General features: G+C 34.2%; 1 protein-coding gene across 1 annotated transcript in view; it reads left to right on the forward strand.

Annotated features, from left to right (window-relative positions):
- The window catches only part of LOC100369679 (SEC14-like protein 1), a 37,168-nt gene that overhangs the window by 15,790 nt on the left and 1,179 nt on the right, over window positions 1-20,199 (forward strand). The window contains exons 2-12 of the mRNA XM_006821086.3: window positions 176-325; window positions 1,304-1,435; window positions 11,550-11,678; window positions 13,103-13,343; window positions 15,373-15,485; window positions 15,663-15,852; window positions 16,174-16,262; window positions 17,039-17,109; window positions 17,258-17,564; window positions 18,277-18,414; window positions 19,678-19,929. Coding sequence (XP_006821149.1) covers window positions 176-325; window positions 1,304-1,435; window positions 11,550-11,678; window positions 13,103-13,343; window positions 15,373-15,485; window positions 15,663-15,852; window positions 16,174-16,262; window positions 17,039-17,109; window positions 17,258-17,564; window positions 18,277-18,414; window positions 19,678-19,929 — 1,812 coding nt within the window. The remainder of the gene's footprint in view (window positions 1-175; window positions 326-1,303; window positions 1,436-11,549; window positions 11,679-13,102; window positions 13,344-15,372; window positions 15,486-15,662; window positions 15,853-16,173; window positions 16,263-17,038; window positions 17,110-17,257; window positions 17,565-18,276; window positions 18,415-19,677; window positions 19,930-20,199) is intronic.

Consider the following 20,199-nt stretch of genomic DNA (forward strand, 5'->3'; position numbering starts at 1 on the left):
TGTATTTTTCACTTTCAACTTCCATCATTTGAATATATAAATTTCTTCCCAGTCAGGAAATAAAATATATAAATTTGTACTTTCCTACATGTATCAAAAAAGTACATGATATCTTTGCTCTACTTGGAAGAAGTCAACAAATATTAATTGGACTGTTTTCATTTCCTCTTCACAGGCTTACCAGAGGCGTTTTCCAACTTGTAAAATGATTCCCATTTTCCTTGGGAGTGATATATTGTCAGAGTATGAAAGTGACGACGGAGCTGTGCACATTGTGGAAAGAAGATGTCGCCTCAATGTTGAAGCTCCCTATCTTCTTAAAAAGGTAAGTTATATAATTTGAAACTGTCTGGCTGTATACAATACATCTTCCGCATGACCTGCTCAAAAAGGTCACACATCCTGGTACTTTCTGGTAGTAAAAATTCAATTGAAGTATTGTTTTTTTTATTATATTTACCACAAAATAGAAAGTTATTAAAGTTTTGGAACAGTTGAACATGGCAAAAATTCACTGAAATGGCATGTGACTATTCCAATGTGTTTTCAGTATTTGTAAGAAAGCAAGTATGATAACAAAATACATTCTGTTTATACATGCATCACTGGATAGTCATGGGGTATTGGTCATTGCCCAGCTTCCTTCAAGCCAACCTTGCGTTAGTTGACTAAAATGAGGAATACTGAAGGCAGTACTCGCTTGTATGGTTTCAGTTTCAGTGAAACTAAAGCCATATAACTGTTTCCAATCAGTTTCACACAAGGTTACCGTGATCCTTCAGGGCTTGAACTTTCCTATTTTATCGACAAAACTGTTAAAAATGCATTAGATTAATCAACACTAATTCCCTCAACCAAATTAGACACCGGGAAACGTGTCTATCTCAAAAACAACCTTGAATGGGAATATAATGGAAAAAATTGCAACAAATGTTTTTCTAGTTGATAAATTTTTTTAAAGAGAAACTTTTTACAAAATAAGGCTTAGAGGGAACTTTACTAGTCAGAACTGAAGTGAATGTATGACTGTTTTGAAAGCTACCGAGGCAGTCACGTACAAATTTTTGTAGGGATGAATCAGCGCATGGGTCTTGGCAAACCTTTATTCTTTCCTCTTTCCTACGTCAGCTGCAATATCTTTCTCTGACTTTTGCAGTGAAGTTAGCCATTCCGTTTAGCCTAACATTAATTTTAAATGTTCTACATTCGTATATTTATATATCATCTATTTGGGGAAACTGATGTTAATATTTTTGGTTTTATATTTCCTACTCTAATATCTTTTGCTTTGTTCATTTCACAGATTGTTGGTGTTGAGTTCATTTACTTTATTCAGAAGAATACCCTTAACAGGAGGGAGAGGACTTTAAAAATTGAAGCGCATAACGAGAGTTTCTCGAGTCGTGTCATCATCAATGAACACTGTTTCTATTCGGTGAGTGCACGGCCTGTTTTCATAAAGATGTTTTTATCAGAAAAAAAAAAAATCAACAATTTACCAATTACAAAAAGAACCTCAATTTGTGCAACAAAATTTTGGCTTGATATTAATTGTTCATTGCTATTTGGCTATTTTTGCCGTGTGTTATCTTGGCTCGGGACTCAATACCCGCGTGTGTGCAGGTGACGACCCTCTCGCTTCAAGTAATACTAGTACTGTATTTTAATGATTCAGTATACAATTTTGGGTTTATATGCACTTCTATTAGAGATGGGTTTCTCCATGTGTAACAGGGCAAATACAGTGATGTAGTGTTGTATACACACATATAAGCATACTAGAGGCTGTAATAATTAACTAAGTGTCTTGAGTTAGGGAATTGTTTTGGTTTGTAATTCATCTGTTGTATCAGTCCACCTTTCTGAGTTCTGATACCATGGAGACTAGATATTTAATAGAGAAGGAGAAATATAAGCTGAGGGGGGTGTTCTATTTTGTATAATAGAACTACATTACATGCCAATGGTCAAGACGGATGATTTATTTGGTTGATACAATGTATGCTTCTCATGGGGTGCCATGTATCATGTATGCATGCATGCATGCACTCAGTAAAACTGACAACACAGAGACTTGGCGCCATCTGTAGGGCTGATCCTTTTTTTAGCTTCGCTGTCGACTATGTCGAGCGGAGCTTATCATACGAGTGATTGTTCGTCGTCGTCCGTGTCAATGTTTTACTTTTTCGACTTCTTCTTGAAAACTACAAGCCTGAATGCTTTGATACTTGGTGTATATGTACCTTGGGTAGACCTCTCTTAGGTTTGTTCATTTCATGTTGATATCTTCAATTCTCTAATTTTGGTGAATATTTTTGTCATTTTTGGTAAAAAGTGATATTTTCGACTTCTTGTTAAAAACCGCAGGTCCAATTGCTTTGATATTACATATACAGGTACTACATGTGGACCTGTCTCAGATTTGTTCATTTTGTGATGATATCTTCAATTCTCTAATTTTGGTGAATATTTTTGTCATTTTTGGTAAAAAGTGATATTTTCGACTTCTTGTTAAAAACTGTAAGTCCGATTGCTTTGATACTATACATATTGTTCATTTTCTAATGATGTCTTCAGTTCTTTAATTGAAATGTGCATTGCTAACAGCGGAGCTATCTCAGCTGATAGGCTGCTTGTTCAGATTTGCTTTCAGTCTTCGTTCTTAGAATAGATCTAAATATAGAAGCAGAGTGACATGAAGTACTACTGAGAACGTGATAGCTTCTCTCGTCGTTTGTACGAAGAGGAGAATTTATTTAAACAGTAGATCTAAATGAAATAAAAACATTCTCGTTATTACTGTAAAATCTATATTAGAAGCCGCGGCATCTATTAAAATGGTACAATGCAACAGAAGGGATGCGGCTTCTATTAGAGCATCTACACATATGAGAAATGATGAATTTTTGGTTCTCAATTATTCAAATAGAATGGATGCAACTTCTATTAGGGATGCGGCTTCTAATACAGATTTTACGGTAGTTTTTTATTACTGTTTTGCATGTACCAGGGTTTGTGGGTAGGATCAAGAAACAGCTGTTAGTATTTACAATATCACCCTGGCGATACATATTGCCGATATACGTAGGCGCATGTTATTTCCGTTTTGATGGCAGATCCCAGGGTAACATCTGTCAGTGAGTAGGTGTTTAATATTCACTCCTCCATGCATATAGACCAGTCTAGTGGCAATGAAATGATAATAAATATAAATTTGTGGCTGCCTACTGAGGTATTCTCTGTTATTGACACTTTATTTTAGTTTTATTATCATTTAACATGACAGTAAACTGCGTTGTCTGATCCCCGCCTCCCATATATTATTCTTGTAATAAAAAAAATAAAATAAGAGTCTGCTTACTTCTTTGAAAACTTTTTTTAGGGAATAAATAAATCAAGTTATAAATTATCACGCAAATTAAGGCTAATCCTCGATTGATCCTCGACCTATTTTTTCACACCAATATATTGGCGGAACATTTTGCATGTTGTTTATTTTTCCATTATTTCTGTCCATATGAATATAATTTCATATTGGCTGCAAGTCCTGATCTTGTATTTTTGGAGAAATCAAAATTGTTGAAAGATGGCTTAAGTTAAATTTGTTACTCTATGACCCCAGTTGTGTTTTTAGATATTAAATTTCTAAGTTCAGTCGGATTCTCTCCTACTTGACCTCAGTATGATAATTGACAATTTTACTACGACTTCTTTTCTAGTAGTTATTTTTTTTTCAATTCTTAATAAATCGGAAATTGTTTTAGAAATTTAATTATAAAACTTACTACACACAGTATATGCTACCCTTGTATAAGCCAGTTTTTATATTCTAAACATTTATGTGTTTATTTAGTGTTTTGGCAAACTAAACAAACTCGTTGGATTGCTTGACAACACTACATTGTATGGTCCTTCAAATTATTAAAAATGTTTTAATTCTACTTCAGAGCTGAAGCGGTATTCACTTTTCTGTAGATTTTATTTATAAGTTTGGGTAGTTTTGGTGATCGTGCGTTCAAAGCACCATTATATGCGTACCAGGGAGTCTGATGCTTCTACAGTTTTTCCCTGGCTCCTGTCACATTAATATATGTACTTACCAAGGAGTCAGCTGTATCTTCTATTTTTTGCATGCCATTATATTCAACTGTCAGTGCACTACATTCTATCCAGTCTTAGTTGTCTTGGCTTCCCTATAATGTATTGTCCTAGTTTCATTGAATTGCTTCAAAATCATTACATCGAGGAGCCAACATAGTTTCAAAATAGCAGCAATATTAAACTACTTATTTTTATTGTTGAATGCTGCAGAACATGAATTTATTTTAGCCTGAATTTGCAGAATGAGACTCCAAATTAAAAGTAACCCAAGGCAACACACAACCAATTCTTGTCAAATTCTTACTACTGTGGAATACTTTATTTTCGCTGGAATTAATTTTTGCTTTTTGGCCGTTTTGTATAGAATTTATTTTCACTGATTTTTGATGAGTTTAATGTGAAATGTAGGAAAAAAAGTATATTTGCTGGATTTTATTTTCACGAAATCATCCCTTCAGCGAAAATAGCGAAAATAAATTCCAAGCGAAAATAAAGTATTCTACAGTATTAACCAAAAATTAGTATAGCAACGGGTCTACTAGAAATTTGCATTTTACAAAAATTAATTTGTTTACTAAATTGATATACATTGTATCAAGTTTGTTCCACATGACGTGTGCAATTGACATTTAACTATGGCTTCACAAACCAACAAAACTTAATATTGTCGTTGGAATACCAGGTCCATTTTCTAAGTTTTTTTTTTTTTTTAATTTTGAACCCTGTATGATATTTATATCATAATTCCTAATGAGATACAGTATAAAGTATAAAGAGAGAAAGTATTTTCAATTAAATTTTATTTCTCCAATTTTATATCACTATAATCTAAAATGAAAATAGAGTTCTGTGGTATTGCTTTCTCGATTTTGCAAATTAATTGTTGAATATGAAAGAGCATGTTTTTTTTCTTGTAAAGTGGTGGAACTGTTTCTTGTATTTATAATACTATGCATACACATGCATTGTTTGTAGAACTAGTTTGAAGTGGTGCAGCTAATTTTAAATCAGTCCATACAAAATGCTGGTACATCTATAAATGTTTTCTGGTGATGGTGTCACAAATAATTGTTTTTTTAGGCTATGAAAACATAGTTGTTGTTTTTGCATATGAAGGATTGCGTCTCAGCTTTTCTATTGACTTGTAACAAAAAATATAATAAGTCACAATTAATCTAGTTTTGGTGTTTCTTTCACTGGAAACGCAGTGGTAAGACGAAGTTCTCATGCAAGTGGTAATAATCACATTATACAGTACAGATGCACAATGTTGCGCATCTTGCATTGAAAATCGTTTAGTTTATTGTCACAATGTGGATTACTTTCGTGAGCATTCGGAAGACTGATTAATTTCCCGGCCTGATTATTCGCAGCCTTTGTGGTGCCTATGCTTATTATACATATACCATGCATCTTGGCCTAATCCCATATCACCTGGCCGCAATGTATTCTGGGTAATTTGATGGGCCTGGCATGGTCATCCAGTCTCAATTCTCATTTTAGATTACATGGTCAGCATTCTACAGACATCATTGACTTTCAGAAAGGTTCATTAAAAAGATTCATTTTCAATTAAATGTAAATTAATAACAACCAATTGAAAACAAATTAATTACCAACTTTAAAATAAAAGCTGTCTGTATATTGCTGTGTATTGTCTGCAATCTGTGTACAGGCTGTACTATGATGCATACACTGCAACAGGAATGAATGTTTGGTTGTAGATTTTCAAATATTTCATCACAAGGGCATAGAAATTGAAAACAAAATCTGGGTTTTTAATGTGCCAGGCCAAATTTATGAATCTAAGTACAGTGCGGCCCAAGCGCCTCTTAAACATTTGATAGTTGGTCACACTGAGATGATGACTTAACGTGCCTCGTCATTAGTAGTTACTTGTCATGGTAAAAAAAAGTGAGATCTTGTCAGATGCTACAAATGAGTAATTGACACCCGATAAAATAGAATTGGCATCTCTATCCCCAGACGTGTAACGTAGTTTGAGGAATGAAAATAAATTTAATAGTCAGGTACATGTACATGTGAAGTAGTATTATGAATGAATGCGTAAATCTGTTCAAAGTGCTGTATTCTCTTTCACTTTACATGTTAATTATAATCTATCTCTCGCTTGCTCTCTCTATGCTTAACTATCAATCAAATATTGGTAACCCCTCACCCCTGTTTTTGACATGTTTGAAATTTTTTTTTTTATCATTTTACGTTTTAAAAATTTGCATTGTAAGTTCACATTTTGAATAATGATTCTGAATAGATTCTGAAAATGTCTTGCAATTCAAAATGGCTACCAGGGTAGAAATTGTTGTGTCCATGGAAACGAGTTAAGGGTCACCTTTGATATATCTTATTTGCATCTTAAAGGCATGAAAGCAATAATTCTCGAAAATACATAATATAAAATTCTGCTTTCCAAACGTACTACACTTTGATTTTAGATTCTCAATAATTACCCAGATAATATCGACCCCCTAACTGAATGACGAGTTACTTGCACGACCTACTTACTTGGATCAAATTATTTCTCAGTGCATCCTGTGCATATTTTAATTCACACGAAACGCTGTATTTACGTACACATGAAACTCAGGAGAGGAAGATCAAATATCCTCTAACGAATGCATTTTATTCAGCGCATGTACTCTGTATGTGCGTACTGCAGATGTTTCTTGTTTCGTTGTTAATCGATAAAAGCTATAAATAATAAGTGGACAACTTTTATTTAAACACAGGCATTCCTATCATTATATACTGTAGAGTCATTGTATTTTGTCTGTATTTTATTTCACGATTAAATCATTCCATTTTTGCAGCAGACGTTTCTTTCGTGTCTTTCACACACTACACAAGAAGTGAATATTTGCCTATTTGACAAGTTCAAATTAATTTACTGTAAAATACATTGTAATTGAGCAATAACCCCCACCAAAGCCGGGTATACCACAAGATTGCACAATTCACGACATAAATCAATCCCTCAGTCTCATCTTGTTTTCTTTGTTGGAGGTTCACAATCCATTTCACCTGGAGGACGTACAAGACGTGTTTTACCAACAAAGACAGCGTTCTGACATCCGTTTAGGTTTGTGTGGCAACAGACGATCACCTAACAGTCACTCACAACCGCCATTAACAAAAAGCAATATTATGATTATATAATTTTTCCAATATTTTTCCAAAGTTCAACCACTATATTTCCCTGAAAATCAAATACTTTCAATTTTATGTATTCCCGCTTTAAACCTGTAGTTAATTCATGTTCCAGGGCCACTTTGTTTAGCTGTGTATTATCAGACAATATACAAATTTCGTGTTTGGACCAATCAAATCAATAGATTAAACACCCTCAATATACTGGTATAATATAATATAAATTAGCTACATCTTGTATTAGTGAAATTACGCATTAGCTAAAATAACATGCTAGCTACATGTATATATCACATAAAAAGACACGTTTTACAGTAACTAAGGGAAATTTTATTGATCAGAGAAAATAATTAAACCCAAATAAATAATCAAAAAGAAAAAAACAAAATTATTTTTTTTACTCAATTATATAAGGAGGTCACACCAATGTGATGTACAAACAATGTTTGGAACCTTTGTGCTACATAATATGAGCTTGATAGGAGTATGATATGACCTGACATGTACATGTAACATGCATAATTAAAACTAGTCTCCGATTACATAGACAGGGTCTCTATAGTGTCTGTATGGCATGCAGGATTTATATACTTGATGAAGCTTCCTGAAAGAGATCTCTTTCTTGCACATCTGTTATGTATTATTAAAACTTAATTTGCTATTTCTTTTTACATGAAATGGGAAAAATCCAGAAGCGGCTCATTAAAACCTTTTCAGTTTACGCTTAATATGAATTGAATTTTCTCTTTGACTATTGGCGGTATGTTGCATTGTCAACATGTAGCACCTCATACTGACATTACTGTTGTTATCATAGCAGCTCTTTTGTCTCCACACTTATTTGATTGTATTATTTTATCTTTACTTGATACAGTCCCCTATGTCAGTTATTCAACTGAGATATTTTATTTTATTTTTTGTAAGTATATGTAATGCAAACTGTGCTTTACATATAAGTATCACTTGTGATCCTAAGGCCACGTGCTGATTTTTGAGGCAATACACTGAACAAGGTACAAGGCTGTAAGTACTGGTACATGAGACAACTAACTGAGGCAACTAGCATTAATAAAACCCCACACATGATGGCTTATAAGCGCTGTATTTATACACTAGAAATAATATACATGTAGATCCATGGTTTAACACATTTTGAGTACTGAAAGTTATGTTCAGATACCAAATTAACAAAATGATGGATCATAATTTGGGTGAAAAAAAATATGCTGCCTTATGGGATACTTTTGTTGGTATGACAGCACCACAGACATACAAAATTGGGGCATTTTAAGCGTCTTTTTGCTTCTAACAAAAATATTCCACTCAAGTAGCTAAAACAGTACCAGGATGTGAAAGTGACCTGTTAGGGGTCATGAAAGTGACCTGTTAGGGGTCATGAAAGTGACCTGTTAGGGGTCATGAAAGTGACCTGTTAGGGGTCATGAAAGTGACCTGTTAGGGGTCATGAAAGTGACCTGTTAGGGGTCATGAAAGTGACCTGTTAGGGGTCATGAAAGTGACCTATTACAGAGGTACTGGTAAGTGATGTTCAATAATCTAAAGACTGATTTCCAGTTTATTCATAGTCATGTTTTAGACATTTATTTATAGACTATGTAATTTGTTAATTGTTTGAATACTGTTCAGTGCTGTACAGCAATTACTTTTTAAGTAGTTGCAGCTGATTGAGCAACTGATGATTTCTGGGTAATTGCATTAGCTTCCATGGTTTCATCACGTTGTTATGTGGCTTGATATGTGGGCGTTATTCATCAAAAAACAAAATGGAGCAACTTTTCTTTTTATTATGCGTTTAATAATAGATGACTAAATGAATGAAATAGGTCAACTTTCAGAAATTTCTTGCCTCAAATTTGGACATATTCCGGTTTGGTTGATAAAAATGAATTTGTTGCATCTGTAGAAATGCACTTTCTATTGGTTGACAGAAATAAAATAAGTGTTTGTAAGATGAATAGGGGCAGTTTGACTTATAAATAAAACTTTGTAATTTACGTTTCCGCCTTCAGCACTCAGTCATTATCATCAGTTACTCGCATATAAACCTCACAAATGACACAGTTGACCTTTCAAAAAACATTTACAACATGATTTACCAATACCATATGAGCCAGATCTGTTTTTCATTTTTTCCATGGCAACTTTCTGTCAGAATTGTTCAAACAAATATAGCAAGTAACCCATAACGGTTACATGCATTGCTAACTTTTAATATGCAAATAATATGGATCGACTAGTTGCTTATTTTGGCTATCCATATATGAAAAAGCCTACGTCAATAATAAGACATAGTTTCCGCTTATTATTTCTGCAAAGATTACTTTACATTTACGTAATGTATCTTATTTGGGCTAATTAATTTCCTGTGCATGGGCATATCGTTTCCTGGTAATGGAAATCCCATCGGCGTAATGAAGATTAGTAATCCAATCCATTTTGTTCGCCTGTTACTTTTCCTATATATAATCACCAAAATGGTCACAGGACTTCCTAATGAAATTCACTGCCAATTTGTTCAACCAGTTTACCATTTTTTTTTATCCTAAACTCTTTTGTCACCTTTGGTAAATGAAACTGTGATTATTAGTACCCCTTCGAAAACAGAAACTTGTGTTTTGATTTCTGTTCTTTGTGCGGTCTCCACTTGCATTTCAAATATGCCTAGACCAATCACATTCAAATTGTGGCCATTTTTGTGTTAATAATTCATCAAAATCAAAAATTTTGTCATTTCAATGTTAAACGTTTTCTGCAACAAATCCAAATTACCTTTGCTCTTTTATTTATTTATTTAAAAATGACAACATAATGAGATTTTGTCACCTGTAACTCCCTTGTCTTGTTTGCTCTCATTTGAAATAAAAATTGTCTATTAAAATGACTAATATTTTAATAATATCCAAGGAATTTTCTGTTCTCCAGCTGTGTATCACTAGTTATTATAAATCAAGCCCAAGTTGTTTTTATCAACAGAAAAGTCCCTAATATACATCACCTGCATAATTATATTGAGTTTTTTCCCGTTCTTCGGTTAAGGATATTGATTTCTAAAAATAGCAGCCTACTGGCCCAACTTGGTCTGTCTGTCTCTCTTAATTTACTCGTATGTTGTACATTAGGCGTATGAGATAATTATTACAATATTTTTATGAGGTGCCGCAAAGTAGATTCAGTGACTTATGGATGTTGATACTCTTATAACTGTTCAATTTAGACAATTTGTAATGAAAAAAATTGTAGTCATTAAGACCTTAGAAAAACACTTTACCTTATATGTGATGTATTTTAATACATGTTGTATTGAGTACACATTTCAGTATCCTACCATAAGGGGCGCTGTGCCATGATGTTGAGTTGAGTTCAGCTTTGCATTTGCATGTTTTTGTTGGGGATGTTCATGTTGTTGGTATTATCAATGTATTTCAATCTTCAAATCTGTAAATATTAATGGTAATTGTTTCTAAGCACATGTGTATACATTTTGTTTATTTACATTCATAGGACAAATATCATAATTTTTCTAATCTTTTTTGGTAAGAAAATTCTGGAATATTTTGTGAATATTTAAAAATTGACTGGAATACATACTGTAGTGAGACCTACTACTGTAAAAGACTTTATTTTCGTCTGGAATTAATTTGTGCTATTTTTGCTGAAGGAATGATTCAGTGAAAATAAAATATACATTTTTTCCTATATTTTACATTCAACTCATCAAAAATCAGTGAAAATAAATTTCATATAAAACACCCAAAAAGTCTTTTCAGCAAAAATTAATTCCAACTATAATAAAGTATTTCACAGTATGTTCGTTCACTGCAAGCTTTCATGAATTGCATGATTGGTGCAAAGTAAACGTCTTCCACAAAAATCAGATGATTTGATTTTCAACTTGAATTTCTTTTGTTATACATGTAGCTGAATATCGGAATACTCATCTTTCAGTAGGGAGAATGCTGTTAAGTTATATCGTCAAATCTGACTATTTTTACATGTGCTTAGCACATTAATTGCAAAAATACCCCCAAAAATTACTTTCTCATTTGTCAAATCCTACTCGATGTTTAGATACTACTATGACTTTTGTTTGTCCTGTTTTGTTGTTCGATTCCACACATAACACAAGATCTTGCAGTGACCGGGAAATGGTCTAATTTATATGCACTGAAAACTAAAATACAAATATTATACAGTTAAACATGGGAACTTGCCGGATAGTCTTGTCATCTCTAATATTTTATATCAATTGTTTGAATTAGGTTCATCCTGACAACCCTGAGTGGACGGTATTTGAGCAAGACGCAAGTCTGGATGTCAAGTCCTTTTTGGGTTTTGAAAACATGGTGGAAAAGATATGTATGAAGAAATATGGTGAGAATATTAAGAAGGTGAGTGATTTATTATTTTTATAGATATGCATGGATTTATAATCCAAAGGCTACAAAATAAAAATAAAAAAAATAAAATAAAATATTCTATACTAGTTTATGAGTTTTCGTTGGCAAATTACACAGTTAGGAAAAATGTCAAACGTACACATCAACAAACTCCTTGTCGACATTTTAGCCCTGCTGTCGACCAGAGCTTATCATATGAGTGATTGTCCATCGTTGTCCGCATTAACTTTTTACTTTTTTGGCTTCTTCTTGAAAACTTATACATACATGTATAGGGACCTCAGGCATACCTCTCTTAGATTTTGGTAAAAAGTAATATTTTCAACTTCTTGCTTTGATATTATACATATAGGTACTACAGGTGATATTTTTGACTTCTTGTTAAAAAACGCAAGTTCGATTGATTTGATATTACCCAGCATACATAAAGGTACTACAAGTGGACCTCTCTCAGATTTGTTCATTTTGTGGTATCTCATTCATTCAATTTTATTTAATTTCATATCCTTATTTTTGGAGCTATTTTAAACATTTTTTTTAATGATTGTATCTTTAAACTTTTGTGTTCGAAGAGAAATTTTTCATGTAAATGTTTCAGCAAAGGCAAGAAGCCAAATAAGCTTTCTTTTACAAGTCAAAAAAAGTCTACTATTGTCACCATTCACAAACCCACTGTGACGTTTTTAGGACTACTTTATTGCATGCGTCAGGATACATACTTTTGTAATGGTGTTATGTCACCTGATCACCTGAGTGTATTGATATGTAAAAAGTAGTGCCGTTGATAACTGAAAATGGCGGATGAGCAAGAAGTTAAACTTGAAAGCTCTCTGGTTTCTTTGATGTTTTGTGTGTTCCTGAGTCAACACATCACACCCACATAATTGTTTCAAAATTTGGTCAAAAAAAAAGGAAAAAAACTATGGTACTCAAAGGATTAAAGGGGAAAGCCACATCTTGAAGTCTTGTGAAAATATTGTCTTTTTTGCCAGACATAAGCACTTCAGGAATGCTTATTTAGAGTTTGCAATGTACGTTATTTATTTCTGAATACCTGAAGTAATAGGCTATTTTGCTGGAGGGGCGGAGTTATAATAAAAGTTTTAGTGCATTGTGTGTATAATCTAATCTACCATACCATGGTAATTACGTGTAACACTGGTGAATCCCTCTGGCGCTTTGGCTCTAGAGACCTACTTCGACACTCGTCAACACAAGTTCTGTAATAACGTACTCCGAGTGGGTATGGTGTGATTAGTTTATTCCTTTGCACGCTAAAATTGACATTTCCCTTAGGGAATAGCATTTTGTCATCCCTCTATATTTATTATAACGTACGTTTCACTACAGCTTCTGATTGGCACATGTTTTCATACCCGCTGATGGATTTTTTTTCTTTTTCTTTTTCATCGCAGGGTAAAGAAATAATTCTGTACTATGTCAACGAACTGAATAATGAAGGGGTGACTCATATACCGTCCTGGTCGGAAACGCACACCGAGGAAAACCTGCCTAATGGTATGGTTAAAGGTAAAATAGCTTTAAACTCCCCCACACACAGTGCAACTGAAGAACTGACGGAAGACTGTCAATTGCTGGATAATGGTGAGGTCGGGGCATGTGGAGGTGGTGGAGGCTCATCAAAAGATAATGAAGGTAATGAAGATGGGGAATTGAGCAACCCAAGGAGTGATTTGATTAATGCAAGCAGCGTCTTATCTCTAATTGAAGCGCTGGTTCACCTTATGACTTGTTAACCTCTAACTTATTTATTGTTGGGAATTTTTTTAATTTGATTTTGAATGCTGTTCTTTTATTTCAGTAATTCTCATTTAAAAAATGACATTTTTTCTTTTATTGGCTTCAGGATTGGCTCTGTCATATTTTCATTCTAAATGTGCTTTACATACTGCATGTGTAAGCATTTCTTAAAATTGCTTTAAAATAAATTAAAATTTTGTCTAAGGGTGTGATGGTTATTCATTCAGTTCTTCTGAAATTAATATGGGTGGGAAGAAAGGAGGGTCTTATTGTAGGAAATGATTCAATTATTTGGTGACTGTGTTATACCAGCGTACTTGCATTTCAGGTCCTGTAAGTACATTTCCTTTTCTTTTTTTGAGAGAATTCATTTATTGTGTTTGGATGAGACGTATTATGCATATTATAATGACCTATTATTTAATCAGATTATGTACCTTGTTTATGTATGTCACTGTAGTGATTAAAAACAAGTCGTGAAGATACTGAAAATCAGAAAATTAATGAAATTGGATATCTGATAATAATTAGCCACATGCATGTTGTAAATGCCCATTTTTCAGAAATGCTAAATACGCTATTTTGGCTTGGCTACATATGTACATCTAAATGTGAATTTGACAAAACGGGAAAACTGCGTGTTAGCAATTCATCATTGCCTCCTCCCCCCTCATAAAGAGTACTGTGATGAAAATTGTTGGTATTTATACGTATCAAAGCTTATTAGGTCTCCATTGAAAGGATAACATATTAATGGTAACCCTTGACAACATATTAATGGTAACCCTTGACAACATATTAATGGTAACCCTTGATGACATATTAATGGTAACCCTTGACAACATATTAATGGTAACCCTTGATGACATATTAATGGTAACCCTTGACAACATATTAATGGTAACCCTTGACAACATATTAATGGTAACCCTTGACAACATATTAATGGTAACCCTTGACAACATATTAATGGTAACCCTTGACAACACATTAATGGTAACCCTTGACAACATATTAATGGTAACCCTTGACAACATATTAATGGTAACCCTTGACAACATATTAATGGTAACCCTTGACAACACATTAATGGTAACCCTTGACAACACATTAATGGTAACCCTTGACAACACATTAATGGTAACCCTTGACAACACATTAATGGTAACCCTTGACAACACATTAATGGTAACCCTTGACAACATATTAATGGTAACCAGCATTAATTTTTTAAATCCCCCCCCCCTCTTCTCGCAACATAGAAACAAGGGTGAATGCAAGGACTTGTTGCAATGTATGTGTATATTTTACAATAATTTGAGCTTTTGTTAGAATGAAAATGCTATCAGTCAATTTTCAACTTCTCAGTTTTATGAACAATGTGAGTGTGTTGCAAAATGTTTTAATCTTCTTTAAGGATGTTCGATACAGCTTCACAGAAAATCAAGATATTCTTAGTTGTGTTACACTGGCAAATTTATTCTATTATCATCTACATGTATTAACAATAATAAAAAATGGAAGTCATCTACCTCATTTCGAAAAGATCGTACGTTTATATTGTGCATTTTTATAAAAATTATATTCAAGTTTTAATAGTTTGTGCCACATGAATACATGTGAGATAGAACATTTTAAATCATGTTTCTTCCTTGAAGAGTTTGTGATATAAAAACTGTATAAAAAGTTTCTCCAAATTGTAGCTTATAGGTCACCCTTGGAGGAGCCTATATTTGATCTATCAAAAATAAAACTGTATCAAACATCATCGAATAATATTTGCCGAGTTGTGACATTTGTTCATCAAATGATGCAATCTTCATTTAATTAATGATTTATAATTATGTTTTAGGGAACCTATGATGTACCTGCAAACTGATTTGACTTGATGTTTTTTTTAACTTGTTTATGTTCATATTTGTAGTTCGCAATGTTGATGAAGATTACATTCAGCGTTTCCTAGGAGACTTGAACCCAATGCAAGAAAGCCGACTGGTGCAATTACGGAAATGGATTAGTGAAACCCTTAAAGGAAAGGTAAAGAAAAATATATATATCAACTCTGTAGTACTGTGTTTTATGTCTAGTTATATGTAGCTTGGATTAACGGTGAATTCGGCACTGCATGTGAACTCATTACTTCATGCCAAATATCACATGTTATCGTCAATATTTTTCTATAACTACACATTCAAAATGTCATCATAATTTCAGATGCCCCATGATGCCATATTGCTGAGATTTTTACGAGCACGGGATTTCAACGTGGAGAAAGCTCACGAAATGCTGGCCCGCTCGTTGTCATGGCGAAAACAGCACCAAGTGGATAAGATATTGAAGACTTGGTCACCACCGGATTTGCTGCTACAATATTTCTCAGGTGGATGGCACTACTTGGATCGAGGTAATATTTGCTTACAATAAATAATTAATAGTATTTAACCTATCAGGTCCTGGAAATTTTTTACCAGTTATTTATTCTCAAGTTGTTTGTGGAAATATGCCCTCATCCCTCTACTTAGTACCGTAAAATCTGTATTAAAAGTCGCATTTCTAATAGAAGTTGCACCCATTCTTTTTGAGCAACTGAGAACCAAAAATTAACCATTGTAGATGTTGTAATAGAAGCCGCATTCCCTCTGTTGCATTGTACCATTTTAATAGAAGCCGTGGCTTCTAATACAGATTTTACAGTACATAATGTGCCATTTTCTTATTTTTGTAGATGGTCGTCCTGTATATATATTGCGCCTCGGTAACATGGATGTGAAGGGCTTACTGAAGGCAGTAGGTGAAGAAGGACTTCTGAGACATGTGAGTAGAATAGATACAGACTCAGAACACGGCAGCAAAATTTATTTACCGTACTTGCTCTATTAGTAGTATATGCACTTATCTAAATGTTAAAAGGTGTATCTGTGTTTAAGATTAGTCATTAGCAATAGTATTATTTTTTGGTTTCTAATAAGGTATACAAATGTATGCTATTATGTTCATCATTTGTGACATTTCGCATGAATTATCACTCTAATAAGGAGCTAATCCTACTGTTATTTGAGTACTGCTAATGTGGTAAATATTTGATGTGCATTATTACTAGTGGATTTTTGTGTTATAAAAATTGGCACTTGGAAGAAGAAAGTATTATCGCTTGAAAAATTGTAGCATAATTATATCCATCTTTCCCAGCCAAGGTTCAATTATTGGCTGTCACCTCACTATTATACCTTGGCAGAATTCCCACTATAAATTTGTATTCCCTGTTGATGAAATTGAACACAACAACGTGTGCTCCGATGTGTTTCCATTGCGAAGAGTTTTGACACGTTTCCAGTCATGTGTTTTTGTCAGTTAAGTTGTGACGTTATATAACACGGTAGAATCGATTGGATGCAAGTTGTTACAGGAATCCTGATTGATAGATCCTGCTCCTTGGCGTGCCCAATCAAATCCTTCAATTTAACAGAGATCAAATACAGATTTTCCTAACACGATCACGCACATGTTCGTAAGAGTGGTTTTGTAAGCCTGGCTTAAGTGAAACTGCCAATCAGACAAAGTTCTTGAGATTTTTGTTCTTATTTATTTAGGTGCTATCACTTATAGAGGATGGTCTACGTAGAACTGAAGAAGCGACTAAAGCTACTGGAAAGCCAATCGGGTAAGTAGAGATTTGGTGTATTTTGAAAATATACAGGATATCATTCGTCAGGTTTTCATGTTTTACTGCAAATGTTTCTGTCTGACTGCTATGTTAAATTTGAAACAAGCCATTTATTTACCTTCCATATTTGTTTTGTTCATTCCAGCGCTTGGACGTTTATTGTTGATCTCGAAGGGCTGAGCATGAGGCATTTATGGAGACCAGGTGTCAAAGCATTACTCAGGGTTATCGAAGTGGTAGAAGATAATTACCCTGAGACTATGGCGAGATTACTGATCGTCAGAGCACCACGCGTCTTTCCGGTTCTCTGGACACTGATCTCGCCATTTATTGATGAAAATACACGCCAGAAGTTCATGATTTATGGTGGTTATGATTATCTTGGGAAAGGTGGCTTAGCAGATTATATTGATCCGGTGTACATACCTGACTTCCTGAATGGAGAATGCTACGTAAGTTGGTTCAACTCATCATAATGTGATGCCTATAGGTCTCATGCCACTAATTAGTTTATCAGCGCTCGTAGCCCTTGTATCATTTGGTTATTGATATTCATTGGGGTTTTTTTTCACCACGTTTTATCTGAAACGCGATATGCGAGGGCATACTTAAATTACGTCACCTGTGATGCTTCGTTCATTGGCAACTACAGATGTCCTGTGGATCTGGGCAACTCTTGATTAGGCACTTCAAAACTGTTTGTTTTTGATAATGTTGAAGGTAAAAAGACTGACAAATCTGTGTTTTGTTTACATCCATTTTGTAGGAGTTTGAGCTGGCCAACATGCGTTTTACTGACCAGAATTCTATTACATAAATCTGGTTTCAACAAATTTGATCTTTGTAACCCTTTTTTTTTTGGAGAAATTCACCCAAACACTAACGTTTATGTAAATGTAATTAGTAGTACACAAGTATGAGCCCTGTATATTTGTATATTTCAATTTGTGTGATAACGCCCTCTAGTGGCACTACTTGGAAATTTATTTGATTTGTCATTCAAAATGATGCTCTCTGCTTTATTAGTTTCCTAAATTAATTTCCTAAATTAACAACATGCAGTTATGGCACTTCTACTTCAGGAAAAATATCAAACTTATTCATTATATTAAAAAAACATGTTTCTGTGTTCTCTATAGTCTTGTATGTTTGTTTTTTTCTTAGTGTTCAATACCAGAGGGTGGTCTGGTGCCCAAGATGCTGTACAAATCATTGGAGGACCTGTACGAACCTGGCGAGAGGAGGCTGTGTTCGGACAACATTTATAAATCAGCAACTGTTGTCAAAGGGACACCCCATGAGGTGAGTGTCATGTCTGTTCCTCATTTACAATAACAAAGTGAATAAAAGTGATGACTTTCCCAGAAGTCAAAGATAACGGCGTGCATGCATGATATTGTGCTTCTGGGTGTAACAACCGACATCACAAAAATAAAATTCCTTTCTATCAACTATAAGCAAACTGACATGTCCGTTTTTTTTCAGCCATGACAAAGCAGGAGTATTTTTGCACCCCAGTCTCGCTACTTCCGGGAAAGTCGTCTATAAAATATTAAAAGCAAGAGTAATGGTGGTGGTGTTTTTTTTTTAAAGCTATCTTTGGTCATAATTTGGCTATAGTACCACTGAGCAATTTTGAGACGTGTTTTAACAGAATAATTAGGTTCTGTTACCACTTGAAATTTATTAAAAATAATAGGTATGATTAGCCTGCAAAAAGAATTCTGATGACTTTTATCATGTGCTAATCATAATATAACTGAATTTTAGTGGATGTGCATTTCGAATAGAGTGATCAAAGAGCACTGAGTTTTACAGACAGACCAAATTACTTTAATGTTGCACGTTTCCTGGTGACAATCATAGTGTCATTTAATTAGTTAAAATAATTAGCGAGCATGTTAGAGGAATTACTATAACTAGTGCCTGTATGCATCATGTGGTCAGTTGGTTTTTAGCTCCGCTGTCGACTTTGTCGAGCGGAGCTTATCATATGAGTGATTATTCGTCGTCGTCCGTGTCAATGTTTTACTTTTTCGACTTCTTCTTGAAAACTACAAGCCTGAATTCTTTGATACTTGGTGTATATGTACCTTGGGTAGACCTCTCTCAGATTTGTTCATTTCATGATGATATCTTCAATTCTCTAATTTTGATGAATATTTTTGTCATTTTTGGTAAAAAGTGATATTTTCGACTTCTTGTTGAAAACCGCAAGTCCAATTGCTTTGATATTACATATATAGGTACTACCGGGCTACATGTGGTTCTAACTCAGATTTGTTCATTTCATGATGATATCCTCAATTCTCTAATTTTGGTGAATGTTTTTGTCATTTTTGGTAAAAAGTGATATTTTCAACTTCTTGTTGAAAACCACAAGTCTGATTGTTTTGATACTGTACATTTTGTTCATTTTCTAATGATATCTTCTGTTCTTTAATTGAAATATGCATTGCTAACAGCGGAGCTATCTCAGCCAAGAGGCTGCTTGTTTATCTGTTGTATTAAATGCTGTATTTATACTTCATATCATTTTTTGATATTTATCATCGCTGTCCACAGGTTCTCGTTAACATTGAAGAGAAGGACCAGGTGATCACATGGGACTTTGATGTATTACGAGGAGATCTGGTGTTCTCCCTCCTGCGTTGCAGACGACCAATCTCACTGCCGAAAGAACCCACATCGGTCGTAGAAGCTGTAGAGGCTGCCATTGGTGGTAATAACATCATATTAGACAAGTCCATGGTCAGCGGAGTGGACTACAGTAAAGCTGAATCACCGCTGGTTTGTAAAGCTGGCGAAAGCATACAGGTGAGGAATAGCTATCATTGCTATGAATGTGGACATATTCACAGCTGCAAGCTATGTCACATAAAAATCTGAGCATCGGTTGGTTCACTTGACATCAGGAAGATTGTAGGTTCCAACCTCATTGCTGACTGTTCACTCAGTAATATTGCACTGGCCACCAAGAACCCAACACTCGATTATATCAAATTAGGATGTTGGTTCTGTTGCTACTCGTTACCTTGGTGCAGGGTAAAGAAACCCGTATATTTGTAAGATTGATTGCTTCCACTG

The sequence above is a fragment of the Saccoglossus kowalevskii genome, chromosome 8 (assembly GCF_978046115.1).
Source record: "Saccoglossus kowalevskii chromosome 8, keSacKowa6.1, whole genome shotgun sequence".
NCBI lineage: Eukaryota > Metazoa > Hemichordata > Enteropneusta > Harrimaniidae > Saccoglossus > Saccoglossus kowalevskii.